The sequence below is a fragment of the Haliaeetus albicilla genome, chromosome 16 (genome assembly GCF_947461875.1).
Source record: "Haliaeetus albicilla chromosome 16, bHalAlb1.1, whole genome shotgun sequence".
NCBI lineage: Eukaryota > Metazoa > Chordata > Aves > Accipitriformes > Accipitridae > Haliaeetus > Haliaeetus albicilla.
Window position 1 is genome coordinate 26,124,305 of NC_091498.1, and position 14,913 is coordinate 26,139,217.

The 14,913-nt window shown below is 35.4% G+C and overlaps 1 protein-coding gene across 2 annotated transcripts in view; it reads left to right on the forward strand.

Annotated features, from left to right (window-relative positions):
* The window catches only part of KIF18A (kinesin family member 18A), a 45,325-nt gene that overhangs the window by 15,003 nt on the left and 15,409 nt on the right, over nt 1–14,913 (forward strand). For both annotated transcript variants that reach the window (XM_069804019.1, XM_069804020.1), the window contains exons 10-13: nt 3,452–3,614; nt 7,614–7,778; nt 8,921–9,042; nt 10,443–10,681. In XM_069804019.1, coding sequence (XP_069660120.1) covers nt 3,452–3,614; nt 7,614–7,778; nt 8,921–9,042; nt 10,443–10,681 — 689 coding nt within the window. The remainder of the gene's footprint in view (nt 1–3,451; nt 3,615–7,613; nt 7,779–8,920; nt 9,043–10,442; nt 10,682–14,913) is intronic.

A 14,913-nucleotide genomic window follows, 5' to 3' on the forward strand; every position in this document is an offset into this window, starting at 1 on the left:
CCATTTCACAGGACTTTTAAAACTAGGCGGAGTCCTTTAACAGAAAAAAATCCTTTTTCTTGTAGGAAGCTTATCTTCATAAATGTGAAATGTCTTACAAGTAAGAGAAAGTTACTATAGTTTTACAGTTATGCTATCAATAAACTGGTCAAGATCTAGGCTTCTAAAATAGAGATGATAGGTTTTAGGGAGAGGAACAGTAGAATATTTACAAGGCTCTTTTTTAATAACTCTAGGAATGTGTTACCAAATAGAACTTGACTGCCTCTGGCATTATAGAAAAATTTTAAAACTATTCTCTGTGTTCTAATGGTGGTGTTTGTCCTCACAGTCCAGTTTAGTTGTTTTAGTAATCTGGGGGCGAGGTGGGAATGACACACGTATGCAGCATATGAATGCTAGCTTTCAGCAAAGCTACTTAACAGGTCATTTTTGTGGGTAGACAGAATGTAGTTTGCATAAATGACAGCAGCTGCTGCTACTGCTGGCAGATACTACTTCAGTATTATCTTTCTGGCAAGGTTTGAGAGAGGCAAGAACTTTTAAGTTCTTCTTTCCACAAAGCATTTAATTTATGTTTGCAGGTTCCTTACTTTCTATTGCTTTTGTATTTCTTGGTGTCTCTTTCTTCTTGATGATGTTCCTGTCTATCTTTTCTGATGTGACAGTCTCTCTTGTGAGAGCACACAAGAAGTAACAAATTAAGATGCGTGACGTATGAATTTGTTGCAGAAGTCAATCTGTTCCATAAGAAGGTTAGGTTTTGGTGTGAAAGTCTTTCTGAATCAGTCTGCGTATCTCATCACATGTTTCTGAGAACTCTTCACCTAGGTTTATTCAGTTAGCTTCTTTATTTTTATTGGCCCTTTGAATGTGGTATTTTTTAACCTGGAAAACCTTCTGAGGTGAAAGAAAAAACCCATTCAAAGCAAAATGCTCTCTAACTGAGCTTCACTTTACTGGCATTCCAGAAGTTTCAATAAACCTCTCAATCAGGTTATTTAAATTTAATTTTCAGAAGAAGTGTAGGTTTTGAAGTCATGTTCATAGTTCTGATAGTTTTCCTGCATATTTTTGCACTGCAAGTCTTTAAGGTTAATTTAATTTCCTGTGATTTACCCTTTTATTTCATTTTGTGTGTGGGAGGAATCAGTCAAGGGCAAGGTCTCTAAAATGTCTTCTCAAAATGCTGGACATATTCTATGCCAAGATTTGTTGGTCAGAGAATATTTGGGGTTTAATGTTCTGGAATAACCATAGAGACACACTTAAGCCTATCCTTTTCCCTCTAGATATCACCAATAAAGTGGACGTTTAATTTTCTTCCTCATGAGGATCCTGTCAGGTTCATCCTACTGATGGTGTGGGTGGTATGTTGATTTCCCCCACGTTCATTTACAGGTTTTGAAGGTATTCTGCCATCTTCTCCTTTCCATTTGGGACAGGGTAGAGAGCCTTATCCACAATCTTGTGTTTCAGTCCAACTACCTATGGCTTTTGCTTCACTGTTATCAGGAAGAAACTCCCTGATTACACCACTTGCTTCTTCAAACCCAAAGGTCATTCCTGCTCCCTGTGTTGTCTAAAGCTTGGAGATGTATTGTCTGCCAACCCTTCAAGTGTTGAGCCTGTTGAGGTAGACAGTGGACACTGGCTTTGGAACTACCGCCAACAGGTCCATGAGCTCTTTGAGACTAGGTAGTCCAGAGAGTTCATACCCTGGATATGCCTACAGGATCACTTTGTCCTTTTTAAGTAGAGAAGGTAAAGATAACTCTGTAAGAATAGAAGTGTGCTTACTGAAAGAGTGAATCCAAGCTCAAGGCAGCAGCTTTGCAAAGGCTTCTATACTTGATGCTATATTTGGGACAGTGATGATTATAAGTGCACAAAGGGTTAATTTACCAGTAATAGTTCCTCACAGTGATTGTACATAGAATCAGAATCTGCAGCCTCTCTTAAATTATGCCCAGGGTTTTACTGTGAGGGAAATTGAGAGAGAGGATTCACCTTCATTTCTTATTGCTTTGTTTCCCAGGCAGCTGGGAGGAGCCATGTTTCTATGGATACTATGGAGGAAAAAATTGTCCAACCAGTTGTGCAATAGTATAGTAGTGCAGATTGTATAGATAGTAACAGCGTAGGGTAAGAACTCTGATACTCTGCAGCTATTTTATTCCTTAAAGAAATATTATTTCTAAATTCTGTGTGTGTTTTAGTACACATTTTTACCTAGATACAATAGCGTTCTCTGTATGCTTTCAGGCAAAACTGTTGAATTTCTAAAACTGTAATGAAGAATTCTTTTGTTAATTCTGTTTGTTTTTAACACAAGAGTAATGCAACACTACAATAAAAGACTTGGAGTTATTCAGACTTTAGGCTATGAAATTAACTGCTGCTTCTGAAACACACTCTTAAGAATGTCTCTTCAACTTGCTCTCTAGTTGAACCTATGTGTTATTTTATAGTATTATTATGGCATTTAATTTTATAATCTTTTATACTAAACCCTGCATAATGACCTCAAATGTTGCATGTATTTAGAACATTTGCATATTAAATTGTGCTTTTATTCTTTATGTGAAGTTCTAATAAGTTAACGGGATATTGTGAAATGGCTTATATACAAGGTTGGTCATTATCGAGATATCCAGTATCTTTGGGGCTATTCTGTACTGCATTTTCAGTATTCAGGAGTGAAATAAAAAAGTTTCACCACTGAAATTTATATTGCAACATAGTAACACTTCCAGGCTTTCTGCTTATACTTGGTTTTCTGATTTGCACTGCAGACTAAGGACAAGCAGATTTTGAGGCCATTTAAATATTGGTCTCCTTGGAGTAACTCTTAAGTACTTTCTATCACTAGGGTTTTTTTCCCCTACTAGGCTAGTATGTGTTAAAAAATGATGCGTGTTCTGATTTTTGTCGTCCATTAGTGATTAAAATTGTACAACAGAACTTCAGAGAAAGTGAGTGACTGAAGACTCTTCTGTGGTTTTCCTTTTTTGAGAGATAGCTAGTGGGTTTTTTGAAGGAGACCTTGTGTGTCTATGGCAACAGTTGTCCGATACATTCAATAAATTGGTATAAGTAGAGAACATAAGTATTTAGTATCTTTTTGAAGGTAGAGGTAAGGTTTATGTGAAGAAGTTCCAGATGTCTGTCTCTTGAATCCCAATGTCAGCTTCACGAATACAAGGCTTATTTTTAGTGACCCCTTCAAAATTTCACATCCCATTTCCAGTTGGAGTATATAAAATCTTTATTGATGTACTGACACTTTATTTAGTGCTCATCTATAACAGGCTTTACTTTTTTCCTCTTAATTTTTTTATATTTATTTCCTTAACTTGCAACTGAAAGTTCGCCTTGTAAAGGGAGATGGTCGTCAAAAAAATCTTCAGTAAGTAATACGTTATTTATTCTTATCCTTTGGTTCTAATAGATACAAAGAAATCCTTAAAAATGTGTTTGCAAACCGTGAGGAAATCAGAAAAGAATACCTCAAGCTGGAAATGTGCCTGAAAGAAAACTCACTGAAGACATATTACCAGAAACAATGTCATGAACAAATTCAACTGATGTGTTCTGAAGAAAGAGTAGAAAAGGTGAGTTTTCTATAATGTAATACTAGGTATCGTCTCTCTTCATTTTGTTATACTAATGTATGAATTTTGCTTAAGTAATTCTATCATTAGTTAATGCTTAAATATTTAATTAAAATGGGACACACCAGTTATCACTCAGATAACATTTTCTGACATTAATAGAGAAAATGTAGTAGGAATGCCAGGTGTGCTATTTTTTCCCACACTGTACAGAAAACTATTGATGTGCTTATTGCTGCTAACTGTGAAAACTTTTCAACTTGTCCTTATGTAGGCTTGATTGTCATAGTTCAAGACCTGACTAGACTTAGGAGACTCATGGTAATTTGTCCAAAACCAAAGCATGTTAATATATGCATGGTACAGCCACTGAAGCTGTTATCAAGCTGAGTAGTCTGTATTTCATAAGGAAAAGCATGGTCCTTGTGCTAAACGAGACTGATTCTTATCATTGGTGTTTTCAGTTGTCACCAGGAAGATGTTGGATAGCTGCTTAAGGACAGTCATGTACTGAAATAATTACATTTAGTTACCTTGGAATTTAAGAGAAGAATTTGGGGGCTAAGTAGGAACAATTGCTTTTGTGCAGCATTAAATGCTCACGTCTTTCTAGAAGAATCAAAGTATAAATAAGTAAGCATGGTTAGATAGTATCTTAATTTTTCTGATAAAATTTAACTTAAAGGAGTATATGTTTTATGTAGATATGAAGTTGAGGGTGGGGCTGATTTTGCTTAGTCACAGAAACAATCTGTATTTGGCCGAAAATGACAGTTTACCATATGACTATTTTTTCCCAGTGATTCACATGAAATTTGGTCCTTAGATAAATGTCAAAGTGAAAAATACATCACACACTTTTGCTTGTCATTAGTGAAGATATTTCAAGTGACTAATGTGTTCTAGAATTCTCTTTTGTGCCATAGAAACTCTGAAGTAATATTTATCTGTGCCATACTTTTAAATGCTGCTTAGAAAGGAGCATAGCTGTATCTCTACTCATAATGAGGAGCTATACCTTCATATACTCTTTCATACAAATGTTTTTATTACGAGCTGATTTAACTTTTATTTTGAATGTTGGCAGTGCTGTACTCAAATGTTGGTTTTGCCGTTAGTTAACTTACAGATGTGATTTACTAAGGGCCAAGAGTCACTGTCCTATAAGTATGATGCCTTATTTATTAACAAAAGTCACTGTAATGGTAAAATTAAATGTCCTTTTGTGATTACTTTGGAACAAATTGGATTTTAATTTGGACTTCAGTCATTTGATTACCAAAGTGACTGCTCACATGTCCCTTGTGCACTATAATGCTTCTGTTCTTACTTGTCTTTTTACACATTTGCTATTTTCCTAAATGCCCCTTGGTTTTCTCTGTGTAAAATACACTGTTAGGCCACGGGGGTATTTCTGAAATATTAATTTTTACCGGAAAATTTTTACTTATAAAGTATCTTTTCTTTTTACACTTAATTGTCTGTGCTCAGTAACTAGATATGATAATGGGTTTTAGGTAAGTTAACACGAAGCAAATGGTATCTTATCTATACTTGAAGAACCCCAGTTTGAACACTTTAATTCAAAACAATAATTTCAGAAACAAGGAAAAAAACTTACGTATGAGTTTAGGTCACTTAATCTCTGTTTGTACAAATGCTTTCTTATTGCAAAAATTTATGTCACAATTTATCCTGTGAAATTCAATCCATCCTGGACCACTAATAAATAATTTCCATTTTCCACATAACTGCCCCTGTTTCCAGCTTTTTTAGAACTTGGATGCTGCCCAATTAAATGGCCTCATGCCTGGTTTTCTACTTGTTACCTGTATTTCTGCAACTGTGTTGTTTTCCTGTTGCGTGCTAGGTGTCAGCTACAGCAGTGTTAGCCAGAAAACCTTTGTGCCAATAGGATAATACGTATAGAGCATTCCTCTTTGTATGGAAGCATAAAAAGTTAGTATGTGCCCATGTGTTACAGTTACTTTTAATGATCTTGCTGAGTTTGAAAAAGTCTACTTAGTTTTGACCTATTTTATCTTGAACATTTCTGCATCAGTCATGGAATCTGTTTTACAATTTTTTTTTTATTTTTAAAGACATGGCAAAAAACTGCTGGTACTTTGATAGGCTTTAGAAAAAGTATATTAGATTTAAAAATCACTTCTATGATTCTGATTGCCTCTTTAACATTATTTTTACTATCTAGAAAAGGATCATATTCCCGGAAAGTTGTCAGTCTATCTTGGTTTCAGTTCTTATGCTTAGTCCACAAAAACGCTTGTTGAATGTATGCCAGTTCTTCGTCCCAGTAGGGATGATTTCTTCTATATCTCTTGTGCTTTTTTTTTCTATTACAAAACAGAATAGCAACCAAGTATCTTGTCTAGGACTATATGTGTTCCAGAGGCTGTGTACAGGTAGCACGCGTAACCATATTTTTTCTGTCATAGCACATCGATGTAACATACCCTTTCTTCCTGGGAACCTACAGGATGGGTTTATCGAATGGTGGGATATTGTCAATACCACCTTCAATCCTAACACCTTTTCCGCACTGTGTAAAAGCTGATGTACACAAAACAATGTGTCTGAATTTCTCTGCTTCAGCAGTCTTGAAAGCTCTACCCTAGTCTCACTGGTCAGAGGGAACCAGTGGTCGTTGCGAGCATTAGTCTGGCAGTTAACTCTTCCTCATGGTACTTCCCCTAAGGACCTGGTCCTTTACAAAGTGACTTTGTCTTCTCTGGATCCTCTGTCACCTTAGCAGATAAGACAGTCTAAAGAGAAAGCAAAGTGAAATTCTGGCCAGAATCTAGTCTTTGAGCTGGTAAGTTGCCTGGATCACACATGTACTTCAGGTGTCTTTACCTTGCTGGTTCTGTGGTCTGCATGCCATGTGTTGAAGTAAGCATTTTTAAAAGTCCGCTTAACAAATTCAATCTGCATCTCTCCACATACTGTTCCTCTTTTTTACAGCATGTTCAGAAGGGCACCAGTTAAAGTAATTTCTGCTTTGTGCAACGTTAGGGAGGTACATTCAGAGTTTCTTATGACATTTTATAATAGAACTAATTTGGCCTGCTATTCTAAATATGTAGATTGATTCTAATTGATGAAGTTTTCATTTAGAGTGTTAATTTTGGAATGTATGGACGTAGAGATTTAGGTTATATAATTTAAAAAAAACCTTGATTCTGTATGTTTTTGTTGAGTGTAGCAATATACTTCAAATGTTGTGGGGTTTTATTTTGGTTTGGGTTTTTTTAACTAACAAAAGTTTAGGCAAAGCTCATATTTGTGAACTCTAAAGTTAACGTTCTCTATGACCGGTTGAGTTAATGACCTAATTTTTAAAGTATACAGCAAACTATAGTTGTCCTGAATAGAAGGAGACTCCTTTGCCTTGTTAGGACACTACGTCATTCATATCCAGCTTGCTGTTGCTGGTTTTGTGCCTTTTTCGTTATCAGATCTCAAAGAAGCATCAGAAGAATTTTAGATAGAGGGTTTTCCTTTTGCCAAATTCTTTATCCTTTGGTGGTCTTTCTCTAGGACATACTGCATTAGGAAAAAAAATAGCAGATAAAATTCCGTCTTCATATTCATGCTTGAGTTACTAGAAATTATTAGGTTACGTTGTATCTAGAAGTATGTTTGTATGTGCATGTGTAGTTTTTCCAGTCTTTGCAACTTAAGAAAATTATGGACTAGAACAGAAATTTAGCAAATCCAATGTATTATTCTTTAAAGGAATCATCAAATGACTATGATCTGTTATAAGGGCTTCCAGGGAAAAAAATCTGAAAATGTTTAAATATAATTCACTAATGCCCGTAAGGAGAATGGGCTACTTCACCTTTATTAAACTGATCAAAAATGCAAGATGTTTGTAATGCCCAGTTGAGTATAAAAGCATGAAAAAAATCTGTTTTTTATAGAGAGATGTTTGCAAACGTAATTTAAAAGTTTTTCCCCTTAAATGCTGATTTTTAGGCCACTTGCAAGCGGGATCAAAGGCTTGCAATGCTTAGAACCCACCGCATACACATGCAGAAGAAGAAAGAAGAGGAGGTTGAACGTTTTGAGGAAAATACAAATTGGCTGCATCGTGTTGAAAATGAAATGCGCCTCCTGGGTCAAGATGGGTGTATTCCAAAGGTAAAGTGCCTTTCACTTCAAGGACAGATTTCAGGCATTGTAGGCAACGTCTGACTATAGTTAAGAATAGATTATAATTTTTTTTCCCCTCTTTGTCTCACTTCTACTGACATCTTCTGCCATTCTTTCAGGGTAGTTTCAAATTCAAGTATTAGCTGTTTCTGCTCTTCTGCTCTCAAAGTACTTAATTGTTTGTGCAAGTATTCCTTGTTCATGAAAATATACAATTACGTATAAAAATGCACGCTAAAGGGGAGTAAGTATGGTATGGCTAAGCAGTTCAGATGGCTGCCAGAGTGTTGATCCTGCTCCTGGCCATACACTTCTAGTCTTGCCTTTACAGTAGCTCCTGATGCTCGTTGAACCATGTGACAACCTAATTCTTAGCCTGGCCAAAAAAATCTTTTTTGGAGGGTGCTGGGGGAGGACTGGAAAGGGGGAAAGAAGTAGGAAGTTGCGTTAAGTTCTCTGCCAAGTTTTAGCAAGTAGTGTCAACTCAGTGCAGCCTCAGACAAGACCAGAGCTGGCAGAAGGGAAGGGATGAAGGTCTGTGCAGAACAAGGAGAAGAGGAAAAGAGAGGTGGGGGGGTTGTTCCTCCCTGCCTTTTAGTTTCAGCCGGCAATTGGAGTGGCTTAAACGATAGTGTAATGAGCACTTATGTGACTCGTATAATGGAATGTATTTCAATACCTGTATTTTTATTGGGATGACTAAAATGTGTTGATACCTTAAAAGAAATTTAAGGTATTTCAAACAGGATACTGGCATCTCAGGAAGATGACTGAATACAGTGAAGACTTGTCCCAGACAATGTCACTGAAATTCAGATATGGAGCGAGTACACAGTAAAAGGGGCAAACATATTTTTGGGCATGCATAGATAAGCATATGTGTGTGCCTGTTGGATTCTTAATGCTAATTACAGCACACCCACAATGATCAAAGGAATCTACAAAGCAATATTTATGCATGTAAATGAGAATCAAACAATTCATACTTTTCTGCTATAAAACATTCTTTTAATAATATAGATCCACTCCATCTTTACTTTTCAATCTAAGATGAATTAATACTATTTTTAGTTTCACACTATCAGTTTGATGTGTAGTTGTTTGTGGTTTTTTCTTGCTAATTTCCCAAGGAACTCTGTAAAGATCTGCAGTGTTGCCATTTAAACCTAGAAGTTAAGGACCTGAAAGCCCAGATTGAGCACATGTTATCTCTGGTGTCCCTTCAAGATCAGCACTATAAGCAGACAGAAAAGTAAGTATGGTTTCATAGCAGGTGTGATAAGACTTCTAGTCTGACATTTGTAACTTCAGAAGACATACCTATGGAATTTAGTTTTAGTTGAAACAGAAGCAAGATTTTTCTCAAACTTTTTCTAGGTTAGAATTGTGTTTTCTTAGCAAAAAGATATGTAAAATAATAATCACTACATAAATCTTGGTCTGTATCCACCATTAACAGAAACTGCAGGTATACTCTAGGGCTTCTTATTTCTATTTAATTTTCTTCTTTGCATAGTTTTTACAAATTGTTCAATACATCAAGGTGTCTTATTTTCTTCCATGTTGAACAGCAGTACTGATTTTTTATAAGTGATTGTGTTCTCTTTTAATTTCTTGCACTGTAGACGTTAATTTACCTGTAACAAAAACTGTTACTATTAAACTCTCATATAGCTAGTCAGACTGAAGAAAGCTGAATTTGCAGGTAAGCATGAGCTCTCTTTCTATTATCAGTCTCTTGAAAATGTTGGAGACTAGCTTTCGGAATGTGACATAAGGAATGGGAAGTAATCTCAAATCTGTTCAGTAAATAAGAATATTAAAGTTTTAATTAAATTATTCCAAAATGAAATAACCAGCTTTTCTTCCTCCTTTGGAGAAAAGGCTGTTACCATAAACCATTACAAAAACTAATACGTAAATCTGCAAAAATGAAAGAAAAATTTTTGAAGCTACATTGTTAGTAATTACAAAGTTGCATATTTGGGTTTCTGTATACATATCCCTTTCCCTATTGCTTGAACTTCCTGTTTAGTCTTGCAACTGACTCTACAGTTAATGAATTCCTGTGTTCAGGTAGAATTCCTAAACTTTTGTCATTTTAATTTGATTTGCAGTTGTGTGTGGATCTTAAGGTAGTCCATTCTTTAATTAAAGATCCTAGTATCTAAATTTATCTGGACTAGGCTTCTAATAAGGTTCTATGCACATCTGATTAAGATGTGCTTGGTTTAAACCACATTATTTGGTTTATACTCTTCTTCATTTATTGGATGATTAATTTTTGAAAGTCAGACCTCAATCAAGTTATAGTGACTATTATTTCTGTGGTGCTTGAGGGACTGAATATCTTGGACACTGAGGGAAAACTATACCTAGTAAATACTTAGAGTGAAATGCAAGATTTTGCAAAAGAGAAAAATTACTCTTAGTCATGAATATTTCCTCTCAGTGTTATGGTATTCACCCAAAATAAATTAAAATAAATTACACAGCAGAACTGGGGCGGGGGAGGGGACGGGGGAGGGGCAAGGCAAGAAGGACAAAACCTTCTTTGTATTCTTCCTTTGTATTCTTAATAGTGGCAATGCTAGTAAGGATCAGATTAGTTATGGTTTAGTCATATTTGTCTTGCCTGTTGTTGTTTTACAGAGTACTAAATACCTTGCTTCCAGTTCTTCGCAAGCAATACCTGACTTTGAAAGAAGCTGGGTTGACAAATAATTTAATTGAGACTGAATTTGGGGAGGTTGAGCAGCTGATTCAAAGACAAAAATCAGTAGTTTGGGCTGACCAGACTGAAGCAAAGGAACAAAATCAAAACAATGAACTAGACTTGTCAGCTATCTTTGCATTCCCACAACTTGTGAACAGGGCAAACACCCCATGCCGTAAGTATATAATTAATTTGTTCTCTGTTGGAAATGCTTTTAAATGTCTCCTGCAAAAGTTATATGTCATCTATAAACACAGTGGATGCACACTTCTGCAAATACTGAAGCCAAATATAAAACTGAGCCTCAGACCCACTTTCTATAAATTACATAACATTCGTAATTGGATATAGGAAATAAGTTTACTTTTTCAATGGCTAGACACACTCTGCCAACAGATAACTCCCTCCTCCTCATGTTGTAACATACCCCATATATCAGTGTTCCTCGATCCTATAAGTGTTATTAATAATTCCATTTGAATCTTTCACATGACATTGATGGAATCATAGTGTCAACAAGTATTATAATTCTGTTAAAGTGATTTGAAATGTTAAGCAGCTGCTATGGTTTTGCACAGTTTCAAGTAATAGACTTGGGGAGGATGAGATTTCCCATTAATTACAGGTTGGCCTGGAATTAATTTAGTACAATATTTTATAAGTTTATTTTTCCAAGAATCAAAGGATTCACCATTTCTGTCATGGAATTGACTGCTTTGCTGTATCCTGACAGCCACATTTTTTTTCCCTTGTAATTCTATGTAGCTGGCTTTTCTTCTTTAGTTGTAAAGCGAGTTGGCCGAGAGGATAGCCTGGGTAAAACGGGATGAAGAATCCTTACAGAAGGCACTGTTCTGAGGGATGACAGGCCAAATCTCAGCCTGACAGTGCAGCTGCTGTGGGCCAATGCTGTATCTTGTGCTCTGGATAGGCAGCACTAACACACTGGGGCTTTCTGCTTACAGCTAATAATCTGTAACATTGAAAGACATCCATAGGTAACAAGGGAAAAGCAGATAAATAATGCTTTAGCTTCTCAAAAGCTGGTAGTCATAGAAGAGCATTGACCCCTGGAACACTGTGAAATTAGTCCACTGCTTCCTTTAGCTTTCTTCCTCTACACAGCTCATTCTGGGGTTAAGAATTATTCTGCCAAAACCATTTATAACCTCTGTTCTCATTAAGCGTGTATGTGATTTTTAGCATATGCTTGTATTGCTGTTGACCATACCAGATAGTTGATGCCCAGTATTTCACTGTCTGCAGTGTAAAGGTCAGATTGTGTTGAGGGTGGGCTGGGGGTTTTTTTGGCAGGGAGAGTGGTGTTGGGTTGGTTTTAGTTTGGGTTTGTTCTTTTTGGTGTGGGTTTGGGTTTGCGTTTTCAGAGAGAAGGAAAAGAAAGTTTGCAGACTTGCATGCTTATACTTCCTATTTTGCCCATGCTAGTCAGGGATTCAGCAAGGCTGAAAGCAGTTGTTGGCTTGCTCATTTCTCCTTCCCGTTTGGAGTGAGGGCAGTGGACCTCAGTGGGTTGCAGCAGTCTTCCACTCTGCTCCATTCTCATTCCCCATATAGAAAGAAATTGGATGTGGATTGCTGGCAACCTTTTGGAAAATCATGGCAGTGATAAGTACCTGCATTCTGTGGCATTGTGTTCATTAGGAACCAGAATGCTACTGTCATATCATAATGGAAATATAATCTGCAAAGCTTTATTAAAGGCATTAAAATAAAAGGTAGTGATTTTCTTTCTTGTTTTATCTTTATTTTTAAACAAAAAGAAGAATATTGTTTTTAAAACTGGTTTTCTAGTCTGTTTAGTCTGTCATGGCAAAGCAGATTAATGAAGGGTTTGGAGGTGGGGTTGTTTCCTGTCATAACTCATCTGAGAATTCAAATACAGTGACATTTTCTTTTCGGTGCTAGAACACTGGAATCTTAATAGCAGATCTGATTGCAAAAATCAGCCCATTCTTATTTTGAATCATGTTTTGTGTGTATGTATATATGTATATATATGTCTATATTTTCACTTATAATTTAGACTGTGATTATCTGCCTGAAATGTGTAATATTTTATTATATTAAAAAAACACCTAGAAAACGGCATTTAACATGTTAAGGTTGGATTTGTGGAAGTATACATCTGTGGCTGAAGAAGGAAAGAAATATAGACTTCTCTAAATCACTTGTAAAATAAGAATTCAAGTCTCACATGCAATGGGGTTTTCACTTGGAGATGGGTATTTTATATGTACAAGACAAACATGAAGCCATGCTCTTAGCTGGTATTTATTTTATATCATAGGCATATTTTTGGTATACTTTTTTTCCTTTTAGAGGGATTATTTTTTTTCTGGCAGAATAGGTAGGGAGATGTACCCAAATGCAGATCCAGTAAACTGGATAATATACTTTAACTAAGCATTGATTGTAGAGATTCTGTCTTGTCGTATGTGGTTTATCATTGTTTTGAATTTTAATTCATGACACTAGTAAGCTTCATTAGAGTTCTTGATTAATCTATTTTTGTTCCACCTTCCTTGAAGTCCTGTGTTGTAAGAGGCCAGATTTGTTCTTGCTGAAATTAACACTAAAATAACTATTATTTAGATAGCAAACTTTTAATGCATAAACATTTCACTCATTAATATCATTAGACATAATTTGAGGGGTTGTCTCGAAAGTCTTATCTGGAGGTTTTCCAATTATTCTCTTGTTCTAAATGTTGTTGAACTGTATGTTCACCTAAGTAAATGGACACCATATTTTTTTCAGTTAAGATGGACTTTTTTCAGCTGTAAATGGTGTCTTTGCCTGAAGATGTCCATAGAAGTCTTTTGTGGTATTTTTATTTTTGTTTACTTGTTGTTCTTTGGAGAAGGAAATAGGAGACATTACTTTCGCTCCTTTCCCCCTGTTAGTAGATGCAGGAGAAAATATGGTAGAAACAACTGTCCTCCAAATTTTGTAAGCCTTCCTGTAAAGGTTATGATAACTTCTAACAAGACAATTTCTAATGCCACACTTCTTGGGATTTTTTTTTTTCCTCTTCATCTGATTGTGTGCTCTTTCCATTTGCTTTTGACCAGTTATATGAACGTGTTGATAATTTTAGTGGATGTTGCCAGGATTTTTTTCCAAATTACTGAAGATTTTTAGTCTTCATAAAGAATGTACCTCTTTCTCATTGACAGCTTACGTTGGTGAGCTAACATAACATAAGTTTTCTCCAACAGGGTTGTTTTTTTTTTCCTTCATACTGCTTGTTAGTATAAGACTTTCTGCTCAGTAGGTAGCCATTGTTGTACAAAAAATCATAAATATAAGTCATTGTACAGAATAAGTCATATTGCTACTAGGTGCTAAAGTACTGAGAGCTGGACATTAGACATTTGAATTTGAAATTGAGTTGGAATTGAATTAGAATTGGATTTGCTTGCTGGAAGAAATTAAAATAAAATTCTAAAAATGATTAATTGGACATTCAATTGTTTAATTTTAAAACCTTAAGGTGACAAGTGAACATGAACAGTATCAGCTCTGCTTAGAAAAAATAAATTCTTTTCAAACAATGTTTTTACAGTATCATTTTAATCTTACTATGTCCTTATCTAAAATACTAGTGGTGTTGACACAATCATTTTCATACATCTTGGGAGGTGGGGTGGAAAAAAGTAATCCACTTTATCAGTGCTTTAAAAATTCTTCTGTTGAGCACAAAATAGATGCAATGAAATAGCTCCTCTTCAATTATTTGAATTCACATTTAAAATGTTGAACTATTAGCTGATATTATGTTATGGAAATCCATTTCTCTTGTGCAGAACGTATATAACAAACGATTAAGAAAAAAAACATAAATCAGAAAAAATACATTAGCATGGGAAAATGTGAAGTAGTACAAGGGCAACATCTCAATCGGAAATAGGAAGGATGTAGTAATTTCTCTTTTCCTTTAAAGATTTAATAAATTATTCAAGAATCCAATTCCTTCTCCCTAAAGTCATCTCAGAAGTATGCTTGGCAAATGTTAGCAAGAGCTGACCTACGAACTTAATGAACAAATAAAAAGGAAGATTTATACAGATCCCCTCACACCTTTGGTGCATTGATATTTTATTATTTATAATTTGTTCAAGATGTTGGGAAGAAAATAGCATTTTGCACCAAGATGAAAAAAAAAGTTAGCCACGTGCTACACAGTGGTCATTATTCCTTATATAAAAATCCATATTTCACATATAACATAATTGCATGGACTTCAACTTGTTAGCAGAAAAGAGCCATGCAGTTCATTTCTTGTGATTTGATTCTTATTTTTCACGTTATAAGTTGAGCAGGAATTTTTTTAAATCTCCCATTTACTATAAATATGTCACCTTGTGTTAGTGTCTCAGACGTTTC